General features: G+C 44.9%; 1 protein-coding gene across 1 annotated transcript; it reads left to right on the top strand.

Moving 5' to 3' along the window:
* Positions 1–695: 695 nt before the first annotated feature.
* LOC130282991 (protein kinase C delta type-like) lies at positions 696–9,903 on the top strand. Its single transcript, XM_056532074.1, has 3 exons — positions 696–1,457; positions 5,877–6,193; positions 8,128–9,903. Exons 1-3 carry the CDS (start codon positions 762–764, stop codon positions 8,684–8,686), a joined length of 1,572 nt encoding a protein of 523 aa, XP_056388049.1. The 5' UTR covers positions 696–761; the 3' UTR covers positions 8,687–9,903.
* The last annotated feature ends 2,888 nt before the right edge of the window (positions 9,904–12,791 follow it).

The following is a 12,791-nucleotide window of genomic DNA, read 5'->3' as shown; positions in this document are numbered from 1 at the left end:
TGAGGTAATATAGGGAAGTGCACAGGTGATTACCCTAATTGGAACCACTGCGCCAATCAGCGGCGCAGTGGCCCTTTAAATCGTAGAGACCCGGCGCGCGCGCGCCCTAGGGAGCGGGGCCGCGCGCGCCGGGACAGAACAGACGGGGAGCGAGTCAGGTAGGGGAGCCGGGGTGCGCATCGCGAGCGGGCGCTACCCGCATCGCGAATCGCATCCCGGCTGGCAGCGGGATCGCAGCGCCCCGGGTCAGAGGACGTGACCGGAGCGCTGCAGCGGAGAGAGTGAAGCGAGCGCTCCGGGGAGGAGCGGGGACCCGGAGCGCTCGGCGTAACAGTAGCAGTACATTACAGGCCCTTAAAAGGCTTTATTATTCCTGCCATTACAGCAGGTACAATATCTGGTTATTCCTGCACCAGGATCATTTGGATTCCCCCACAACCACCCTTGTTATAACCTTCCAGCAGAGTCTATGGGCACCACTGCCTACCTATACAGCACATAAAAGTCACATCACTCTGCTCCATCTACTAATAAAACAGCACTACAAGAACCAGCCATGAATGTCTCCATTTTTCTGGACACTAGGCTATCACCATGATGCCCACATTACAGTGTATATGGATGCACAGGTGGACCACTTGCAGCAGGTGCCACCTGATGTTGCTATGACAACACATCACCTGGACAACGGCTGTTGTTGTTGTTGTTTACCCACAACTGTCAGTTGGACCGAGCGGACGGACGTCTACAGGATCCCAAAGATGGCGGCTACTGGAGGAAGAGGAGATGGCGAGAAGGAGAGAGGAAAGAAGATGAAGAGAGAAGAGGAGGACGAGGAGGAGGAGAAGAGAGGAGATGAGAGGAAGAAGAAAGAGGTGAGCGAGGAGCTGAAGAGAGGAAAGAAGAGGAAGAGAGAAGAGAGCGAGGAGGTGGAGAAGGAGAGAGGAGCGAAGAGGAAGAGAGAAGAGGAGCGCGAGGAGGAGGAGAAGAGAGGAGATGAGAGGAAGAAGAAAGAGGTGAGCGAGGAGCTGAAGAGAGGAAAGAAGAGGAAGAGAGAAGAGAGCGAGGAGGTGGAGAAGGAGAGAGGAGCGAAGAGGAAGAGAGAAGAGGAGCATGAGGAGGAGGAGAAGAGAGAAGAGGAGAGGAAGAAGGAAGATGAGAGCAAGGAGGGGAAGAGAGGGAAGAAGAGGAAGAGAGAAGAGGAGATCGAAGAGGAGGAGAAGAGAGGGAAGAAGAGGAAGAGAGAAGAGGAGGAAAAGAGAGGAGAGGAGAGGAAGAAGGAAAAGGAGAGCGAGGAGGAGGAAAAGAAGAGGAGAGGAGAGGATGCCAGAGTATTGGAAGATGAGGAGTCAAGACCAGGCACCAGTCAGGCCCCCGGAACATCAAGCAAATACCCCAAATTTAACATCAAACACCTTACTGTCCATCAGGTATTGGGTAGGGGCAGCTTTGGAGTGGTAAGTTTATTTAAGTTTATTTTGATGTTGAATGGACAATCAATGTAATTTTATCTCATATGTATTTAATGTGCAGCTGAATGTAGGCTATTGCTTTCTGTTATCAGCCCTTATGCTCATGAGGATAGCTGTACATAATGGGGTGAATAACAGACAGTCCAGTAAATAACCAGCCCCCATGATCACTCCTATATATCACATATCTGCAGCACTAGAGACCTCCAGTAATGTCTATATCCCTGTGTGTGACAGATATCGGGCCCTTATATAACGCTGCACTGTAATAAGTCCCCATATTAGATCTGGTCTGCTAGAGAGGGGTATTAGACTGTATTAGAGAGTAATCCCTGTCTAATTTTCCTTAACTAGTTAGTTACCTTAATAATGATTTTTCAATGTCTGGTAAAATTATTGCCAGAATATAGATGTCGGGGATTTTCCTCCCCATAATATAGTTTTTGGGAGTAAAACTTTTTTTTACTTAGCACCAGCAAGGGCAAAGCTATAGGGAGTGCAGAGGTAATTATACCGGGGCCCTGGTGCCTAACGGGACCCCAAAGCACATCTGCCCTATAAGTGACCAGTATTATAATTGGCAGATGGGGCCCAGAAGCTACAAGTTACACCTCTGAGCACCAGTATATTCAACCACTGCCCTGTGGGATTTTCTGTTGTTTTTCTCTTCATTTATGTATTTTATGATGTATTGTTTACGTATATTTAATAAAATGATGTCTTTTTTTGAGATTGTTGTTGGGAAGTCTTCTTTGTTTCTGTAGAATTTAATGTTTAATGGTATAGTTTGTAGGACATTTATTGACAGAAATTTTGAAAATACATTGGGGGAGATTTAGTAAAACCTGTCTGGTGGAAAAGTTGCTGAGTTGCCCATAGCAACCAATCAGATCGCTTCTTTCATTTTTGAAAAGGCCTGTAAAAAATGAAAGAAGTGATCTGATTGGTTGCTATGGGCAACTCAGCAACTTTTCGCCTGGACAGGTTTTGATAAATCTCCCCATTGTTATTTATCTGCCTGGTTTTCTTATATATATATATGAAAATGGCGCAGCGCTCAAAAATTGTAGAAATGTAGAAAATACTGTGAATTTATTCCTTCATGTCCAACAAAAGGCTTTTTTTGTTGGACATGAAGGAATAAATTCACAGTTTTTTCTACATTTGTACAATTTTGGAGCGCTGCGCCATTTTCTTCTATTGCATGGACTGTGATCTGGTCGGGGGGCACTGGCACTGTGCACTTTTGGTTCAGTAGTGCAGCATTGACTGAGTAAATATATATATATACTTTTCTTTTTTTTCTGTTTTCCTTAGGGGAGATTGATAAAACCTGTGCAGAGATAAGGTTGCCCAGTTGCCCATAGCAACCAATCAGATCGTTTTTTATTTTATTTTCAAAGGCCTTTTAAAATGAAAGAAGTGATATGATTGGTTGCTATGGGCAACTACATTCTGCAGTTTTGTGTGAAATACTCTGAAATAGTTGTGTGAAAAGTTAGGATTTTTTTTTATTCCAGATTCTTTACTTGTAAGAAAGATATAGGATTATATATATATAATTTATGCCACATACATTAGGTATTTATGTGAATCTATGTCTACTCTTTGTTGGCATCATTTGTTAAATGTTATTTTACTTTTTTAGGACGTTAACGGGGTTTAGAAATTTGGCAACAATTTTCTAAATTTTATATTTTTAGAGACCAATTCAGTTGAGAAGTGGATCTGAGGGGCCTACGTGTTAGAACCCACTCATTATATGAACTGTACCCCTCAAAGTAATAAAAATGACTATTAGCCGTGAAGTCATGATACTCCGGCCCCTGTATCGCCAGTCATTACGCACACAGCGAGTTTGCTCTGTGCAGTGATGACAGCGGGGTGCCACAGCCGAGATCGCGGGGGTCCCCAGCGGCGGGACCCCCTCGATCAGACATCTTATCCCATATCCTTTGGATAGAGGATAAGATGTCTAGGGTAGGAGTACCCCTTTAAGTACCAGGGCACCAAGATGTATATTTACCTCTAATGGGAGAGATTTATTAAAACCTGTGCAGAGGATAAGTTGACCAGTTGCCCATAGCAACCAATCAGATCGCTTCTTTATTTTTTTTGAAAATGAAAGCAGCGATCTGATTGGTTGCTATGGGCAACTGCTCCACTTTTCCTCTGCACAGGTCTTTATACATCTCCCCCAATGTTCTTAAGGGGTTATCATTCTGATAATACACTGTAACAAAAACCTCCTTATGTCCCTATCATCATGATAACACACTGTAAGAAACCTCCCCATGTAATCACCTTACTACTGGGGTGACACACTGTAACAAACCTCCTCCTCATGTAATCTACTTACTACTGGGGGGACACACTGTAACAAACCTCCTCCTCATGTAATATCCTTACTACTTGGGTGACACACTGTAACAAACCTCCTCCTCATGTAATCTCCTTACTACTGGTGTGACACACTGTAACAAAACTCCTCCTCATGTAATTACCTTACTACTGGGGTGACACACTGTAACAAACCTCCTCCTCATGTAATCTTCTTACTACTGGGGTGACACACTGTAACAAAACTTCTCCTCATGTCATCTCCTTACTACTGGAGTGACACACTGTAACAAACCCCCTCCTCATGCAATCTCCTTACTACTGGGGTGACACACTGTAACAAGCCTCCTCCTCATGTAATCTCCTTACTACTTGGGTGACACACTGTAAAAAAACTCCTCCTCATGTAATCTCTTTACTACTGGGGTGACACACTGTAACAAACCCCCTCCTCATGTAATCTCATTACTACTGGGGTGACACACTGTAACAAACCTCCTCCTCGTGTAATCTCCTTACTACTGGGGTGACACACTGAAACAATCCCTCTCCTCATGTAATCTCCTTACTACTGGGGTGACACACTGTAACAAACCTCCTCATCATGCAATATCCTTACTACTGGGATGACACACTGTAACAAACCTCCTCCTCATGTAACCTCCTTAATACTTGGGTGACACACTGTAACAAACCTCCTCATGTAATCTCCTTACTACTGGGGTGACACACTGTAACCAACCCTCTCCTCATGTAATCTCCTTACTACTGGGGTGACACACTGTAACAAACCTCCTTCTTATGTAATCTCCTTACTACTGGGGTGACACACTGTAACCAACCCTCTCCTCATGTAATCTCCTTACTACTGGGGTGACACACTGTAACAAACCTCCTCCTCATGTAATCTCCTTACTACTGGGGTGACACACTGTAACAAACCTTCTCCTCATGTAATCTCTTTACTACTGTGGTGACACACAGTAACAAACCTCCTCCTCATGTAACCTCCTTACTACTTGGGTGACACACTGTAACAAACCTCCTCATCATGTAATCTCCTTACTACTGGGGTGACACACTGTAACAAACCTCCTCCTCATGTAATATCCTTACTACTGGGATGACACACTGTAACAAACCTCCTCATCATGTAATCTCCTTACTACTGGGGTGACACTGTAACAAATCTACTCCCCATGTAATATCCTTACTACTGGGATGACACACTGTAACAAACCCTCTCCCCATGTAACTTCCTTACTACGTGGGTGACACACTGTAACAAACCTCCTTCTCATGTAATCTCCTCACAACTAGGGTGACACACTGTAACAAACCTCCTCATCATGTAATCTACTTACTACTGGGGTGACATACTGTAACAAACCTCCTCATGTAATCTCCTTACTACTGGGGTGACACGCTGTAACAAATCTCCTTCCATTTAATCTCTTTACTACTGGGGTGAAATACTGTAACAAACCTCCACCTCATGTAATCTCCTTACTACTGGGGTGACACACTGTAACAAATCTCCTTCCATGTAATTACCTTACTGGGCTGACATGTGACCTCTCCTCCAGCTCAGCCCCGCCACCTCTACAGCATCACACAGGTCCTTCAACCACAATCTTTTCTCTCCTCCACAGCTAAGCTCCGCCCCCACATGTGATGGTGACATCATCACAGGTCCTACACCTTCAGCATCTAGCAGTCCGGGCCAGGGGAGGAGACGGAGGGAGAGTAAGAACAGAGAGGTCGGTCCTGCAGGACTAATGTAACAGGGACGGCGTTCCTCCTGTGGAAAAAACAAAGGAACGCCGTTCCTGCGCGTTCCTGCAGGACTTGATCCCTGTTTGTTTCACAGAAATTAAATCAAAGTGGAAGTGGAATTTAAAAAAAAGTCACTTAACGCTGTAGGGCGTACATTTATGCTAGGTTGGAGATTCCATAGATTTTCTCGTTGTAATGACTCTGTAAATTAACCTATATGGTATTGGAAATACATAATATTTCCCATAGTCTTTCATTTGCTCAATTGCTCCCTTTGCTTTCTTTCAGGTGGGCCTGGCATCAGTCCCCGGCCGAAACAACTACGTCGCCATCAAAGGTATCACCAAAACAGCGGACAATGCAGCAATCCTACAGAGAGAGCGACGGATACTCCTGCTGGCCCGAGACTGCCCATTCCTGTGTCACCTGTATGCTGCACAGCAGTCTCAGGACCATGCCTTCTTCATCACCGAGTACCTGTCCGGCGGCAGCTTGGAGGATTTACTCAGAGTGTACAGCAGTCTAAACATCGAAATAGTAAGATTCTTCACAGCAGAGATTGCATGTGGCCTCCATTTCCTTCACAGACAGAACATCGTCCACCGGTAAGTATAACTTCCTTGTCATGTTGTGAATAAGGAATAGGAAAGAGGCCTCCAATACCAGAGAAGATCCAGCACTCAGGTTTGGGTTAAAAATCTTCCAGCTTTATTTTGAATATATTGAAATGTCCAGTGGGCTACAGATTATATAAAAACCAACGCGATTCGCTGATGTCTTTTTCAAGGCTTAAAGGGGCACTGTCATTTTAAAAAACGTTTTATATTTTGTAGTACTACTGATAAAATGACTTTTATTAAAAATACATTTAATTAAAAACATTAAAATTTTACTAAAAAATTAAAATAGCCGCCACTAGAGGTCATCTATCTTTATGCAGACAGACTACTCTGTATTTTGCAGCATACTAAATACCATAAAGCATGTTGGTATCCAGTATAGGAGATCACTGCTGCACCACTGCAGCCTTCAGCTGTTCTGAAACTACAACTCCCATGATCGAATTTGTAGTTTTGCAACAGCTGAAGGCACCACTGCTCTAACACAGTGCTTTACAAACACTAAAGCTCCAGCTGTTGTAAAACAACGACTCCCAGCATGCTTGAACAGCCAAAGCTTTTTCTGACTCCTGAATGACAAAGAGGCTGATCATACATTAATGAGTATGTAGAAGCTGAATGACACATATAGTGACAGCTATGTTGATTAGCATCCAGCTTTACTAGGAACAGATAGAACATATGTGCATAAAAACTACTGTGCTTTTATCATTGAAATCCTTGCACTAATTTATAAAGATCTATTTTTATATTTACAGATTTAATATTTTATATACTCACCATAATGTCTTAGGAATACTGCAGGCAAACTCCAATAATCTTCCTCTCTGTGTAACATGTACAGCATGAAACCAGAGAGGAAAGGGTTACAGGAGGGCAGTGATTTGCAGACTGCCAGGCTGCTCCCAGACTCAGAGCAGATGACTTATCCACAGTGAGAGAGAGAGACGCCCCTTCCCCAAGGCAAGAAGAGAAAGCAAGTGAGCAAGATATGAATGCTACTTGTTAGGGATATATAGGTCCTAGACCCATAACATTTATATATGTTTATTATCAGGATTAGGTACTGAGTAACATTTTTTATTTTTTTGGCACAATGACAGGTACGTTTTAAAGTAATGGCCCTCGACACGATATAAATAGTATATAAGAAAAAAGAAAAACCTTTTTGTTTGTGCTCCTGTATAATCACCAACACTTTCAAATATACAAAAAAATAACTCCTTATTGACTAACATCATTTTGCAAGGGGTGTACACAATAAAGATAAACAATAGATAAGTATAATATAATGGGATACCATGATATTAATAATCATTTAAATGATAATAATAGTATACATAGATAACATAAATCCCACCATATGAACTAATGTTATAAATCCTGTAGTATAGTGGCAGGAGTAAAAAGGCAGCACACAAGAGAGATCCAGCGTGGAGGTTTAATAGAAATACATTATGTCACGCCCCCCTCCCACAGACTTGCATTGTGGGGGCGGGGCGGGGCATCACATGGGGGCGGAGTTGGGACATTACAATACTCCGGCCCCATAGTCGTGACCCAGCAGACTCGGAGGCTGCAGCGCTACATGCAGCTCCCACAGGTGCATGCGAGATGGGACCCCCGCAGCGGTGGGACCCCCGCGATCAGACATCTTATCCCCTATTCTTTGGATATGGGATAAGATGTCTTAGGGCCGGAGTACTAGTTTAAGACCATTGGGAATTCTAGTATCCATTTTTAATATCCACAAGACCTCCCTTGGACATCCCATTAACCGGTTACATCTAAGTGGTGAGCTGTAAAAAATCATTTTTCCTTCTTTATTGTAAATAATCCACCCAACTTTCCATCAGTGAATTTTGAATAATTTTACTATTGTTTTTTATTGATCAATCTTTTTTCTTCTTTAATTGCAGAGATATCAAGCCAGATAACATCATGCTGGATCGAGATGGACACATCTGCATCATAGACCTCGGACTTGCCCAAGATGGCGTCACCTCCTCCAACAAGATCCAAGGAGTGACGGGCACATTACTTTACATGGCCCCAGAGGTGCTCCAGAGGAAGAGTTACCATGCAGCGGTTGACTGGTGGAGCCTGGGGATTGTTGTATCCCGGATGTCAGCAGGACGTTCCCCATTCTACTTTGGCTGCGACAGAGAAATGGCTCGCGATTCCATCACCAGAGAGAAGCCTAATATTCCATCTTGGCTCCCTGCTGACCTGAAACATCTGATCCAACAACTGCTGCACAAGAATCCTGAGAAGCGGCTGGGTGTGAACAGGAACATCAGAGACCATCCATTCTTCACCACCATCAACTGGGAGGAACTGGAGCAGAAGAGAGCACAGCCGCCATTTACACCATCCGAGGCAGCTCTGAAGAAGGGAGACCTGCGGTGGTCAGAGGTAGAGACAGCTCTTCACCCCTTGGAAGGATTCTCCTTCATAGCTCCAAGCTGGGAATGGTAAGATCAGCCCACGGCCCAGAGCTCTGTACCATCTGAGTGCTGCACCCAGGAGCGGCCTGTGCTTGTAACACCTCAGCACAGACCTGGTAAGTATCACACATCATCACACATACATTAGGATCACACACATACAGGTAGATAGAAATATACACACAGGTACATATATAGATAGTATAGACACATACACACACACACACAACAGATAGGGGTAGATATCGGCTCTGATCCTGGGACTTGTTCCGATCGCCATATTTGGGGTCAGGAAGGAATTTTTCCCCTTTGAGGACAATTGGCTTATTCCTCAAGGTTTTTTTTGCCTTCCTTGGGATCATCTCAGCCATAAATAGGTCAAGTATGATAAATCTTTAATTTATTACTAAATATTCCCACAAATAAAATAATATAAAAATAAATTATAAAAAAAAAGGTATAGCATATAAAGTATTTATAATAGAGGTGCACCGAAATGGAAATTTCAGAACCGAAACGAAACCGAAATAAAAAAAATGTCCAACCGATGCCGAAAATGACTTCTCCCCGTCTTCTGGTAAAATGCAGCGCTCCGCCCCGCAATAGTAGGCAGCTCCCCCGCAATAGTAGGCAGCTCCCCCGCAATAGTAGGCAGCTCCCCCGCAATAGTAGGCAGCTCCCCCGCAATAGTAGGCAGCTCCCCCGCAATAGTAGGCAGCTCCCCCACAACAGTAGGCAGGTTCCCAAATTAGGTCAGCATTTCCCCCACAATAGTAGGCAGGTTCCCCACAATAGTAGGCAGCTCCCCCCCAACAATAGTAGGCAGCTCCCCCACAATAGTAGGCAGCTCCCCCACAATAGTAGGCAGCTCCCCCCCAACAATAGTAGGCAGCTCCCCCACATTAGGTCAGCATTTCCCCCACAATAGTAGGCAGGTTCCCCACAATAGTAGGCAGCTCCCCCCAACAATAGTAGGCAGTTCCCACACAATATTAGGCAGCTCCCCCCACATTTTTAGGCAGCTCCCCCCCACATTAGGTCAGCAGTTCCCCCACAATAGTAGGCAGGTTCCCCACAATAGTAGGCAGTTCCCCCACAATATTAGGCAGCTCCCCCCACATTTGTAGGCAGCTCCCCCCCCCACAATATTAGGCAGCTCCCCCCCACAATATTAGGCAGCTCCCCCCCACAATATTAAGCAGCTCCCCCCCCCCACACAATATTAGGCAGCTCCCCCCAACAATATTAGGCAGCTCCCCCCAACAATATTAAGCAGCTCCCCCCAACAATATTAGGCAGCTCCCCCCAACAATATTAGACAGCTCCCCCCCAACAATATTAGGCAGCTCCCCCCACAATATTAGGCAGCTCCCCCCCACAATATTAGGCAGCTCCCCCCAACAATATCAGGCAGTTCCCCCCAACAATATTAGGCAGCTCCCCCCCCAATATTGGGCAGCTCCCCCCCACAATAGTAGGCAGCTCCCCCCACCCCACAGACATACAGCTTCCAGCCATATACAGTGTATGGCTGGGGGCTGTTTGTCTGTACTGCTGCCCCCACAGTGTTCCGGTCACCGCTCCTCCGGCCCGGGGTCACATCTACTGCTATGGCCTATGGACCATAGCAGTAGGTGCCGGGACCGGAGGAGCGGTGACCGGAATACTGAAGAAGATGACGCGGTCACTTACCAGGCCCCGGCCGGCGTGCGTTCTCCTGCGACGATCCTGCGGTCCTCCTGCGTCTCTATGGTTGTACGCACGGGACGTCAGTGACGTCCCGTGCGTACGACCATAGAGGCGGAGAAGCGAAGGACCGAAGGAGGATCGCAGGAGGACGCCGGGGAATGGTGAGTGACCGCCGGACATCCTTATGTCCCGAAAAGATTTTTCGGGACACAGGGATGTCCGGGATAGGATTAGTAATACTTTTTTTTATGTGCCCGGGCCGGCTCCTGTGTGTGGCTGCAGGCGGGGGCCGGCCAGAGCATATAAAAACTAATACTGTGTACTAAAAACCAGGGGGCCTCCAGCTGTTGTGAAACTACAACTCCCAGCATGCCCGGACAGACTTTGCCAGTCCGGGCATGCTGGGAGTTGTAGTTTCACAATAGCTGGAGGCCCCCTGGTTTTTAGTATACAGTATTAGTTTTTATATGCTCTGGCCGGCCCCCGCCTGCAGCCACACACAGGAGCCGGCCCGGGCACATAAAAAGAAGTATTCCTTCCCCCCCCCCCCCCCGCCAGATGTTGCGGCCGCCCCCCCCCTGCACCGCCCACGAGTGCCTCTGCCACTGGCAGTGTTTGTAACTTGTGCTGTGGGCGGGCAGGGGAGGTGGTCATTATCGGCACTTTTTTAGTTGTTTCGGCATTTTGCCGAAATAGCTATTTTCGGCCGATATGTATCGGCCGCCGATATATCGGTGCATCCCTAATTTATAACATATAGTTTTCCATATTAGATAGGTCAGGTACTGGCTTTTGATCCTGGGACTTGTTCCGATCGCCATATTTGGGGTCAGGAAGAAATTTCCCCCTTACATAAGGATAATTGGCTCTTTCCTCAAGGGGGTTTTCGTCTTCCTTTGGATCAACACAGTATATAAAAATGCTTTACCTATACATTTATATTTCACACATAGCAAAATAGAACATAAGACACATTTCTATGCCTCGCAGTATCCCCAGTATACCCTTCCTATAAATAAAAAGTCCTTTTTTCCTTTTATATCATTGTGTCTGTGTCTTTATTTTCATTGGATGGTCATGTATTGTTTTAATAAACCTCTTTGAGAAGACACCCCCCCCCCCCCCCCCCGAAAAAAAAAAAATTGTATTTAACCCCTTAACGACCGAGGACGTATATTCACATCCTTGGCCGGCTCCCGCGATATAACGCGGGGTCACGTGGTCACGTGGTCGGGTCGGTCCCGACATGTATCTGATGCCGGGAACCGGGGCTAATAGCGCGCGGCAGCGATCGCTATAAAACCTGCCCGGCTGCTCAGCGGGGCTGATCGGGACCACCGCAGTGATAATGCGGTGTCCCGATCAGCTGGGACAAGAGCGGAGGTCCTCTTACCTGCCTCCGGTGTGTCCCCTCTGCGATTCATTGCTCCAAGACTGAGATTCAGGCTTGAGCAATCGACCACCGATAACCCTGATCACTGCAAAGCTATGGCTTTGCAGGGATCAGGGTAAAAGGTCAGTGTGTGCAGTGTTATTGGTCCCTATGGGAGTTATAACACTACAAAAAAAAGTGTAAAAAAAAAAGTTAATAAATGTGATTTAACCCTTTCCTTAATAAAAGTTCAAATCACCCCCTTTTCCCTTAAAAAAAAAAAACACCATGTAAATAAAAATAAATATAAACATATGTGGTATCGCCGCATGCGTAAATGTCCGAGCTATAAAAATATATCATTAATTAAACCGAACGGTCAATGGCGTACACACAAAAAAATTCAAAAGTCCAAAATAACGTATTTTTGGTGGCTTTTTATATTATATCATGAAAAATTGAATAAAAAGTGATCAAAAAGTCTGATCAATACAAAAATGATACCGCTAAAAACTTCAGATCATGGCACAAAAAATGAGCCCTCATACCGCCCCATACGCAGAAAAATAAAAAAGGTATAGGGGTCAGAAAATGACAATTTTAAACATATAAATGTTTTTGCATGTAGTTATGATTTTTTCCAGAAGTACGACAAAATCAAACCTATATAAGTAGGGTATCATTTTAACCGTATGGACCTACAGAATAAAGATAAGGTGTCATTTTAACCGAAAAATATACTGCGTAGAAACGGAAGCCCCAAAATTACAAAATGGCGTTTTTTCTTTAATTTTGTCGCACAATGATAATTTTTTTCTGTTTCGCCGTAGATTATTGGGTAAAATGACTGTTGTCACTGCAAAGTAGAATTGGTGGCGCAAAAAATAAGCCATCATATGGATTTTTAGGTGCAAAATTGAAAGGGTTATGATTTTAAAAGGTGAGGAAAAAATGAAAGTGCAAAAACGGAAAAACCCGTGGTCCTTAAGGGGTTAAAAGTGGGCTTCTATATTGGTGGTCTTTTCAAAAACATGTGTAGAAGTAAAAATAAAAAAGAATCGGGAGGCAGCGCCTC

This window comes from Hyla sarda, chromosome 7 (assembly GCF_029499605.1).
Source record: "Hyla sarda isolate aHylSar1 chromosome 7, aHylSar1.hap1, whole genome shotgun sequence".
In the NCBI taxonomy this organism is placed as follows: Eukaryota; Metazoa; Chordata; class Amphibia; order Anura; family Hylidae; genus Hyla; species Hyla sarda.
This window is presented reverse-complemented; position numbering and strand designations above follow the sequence as displayed.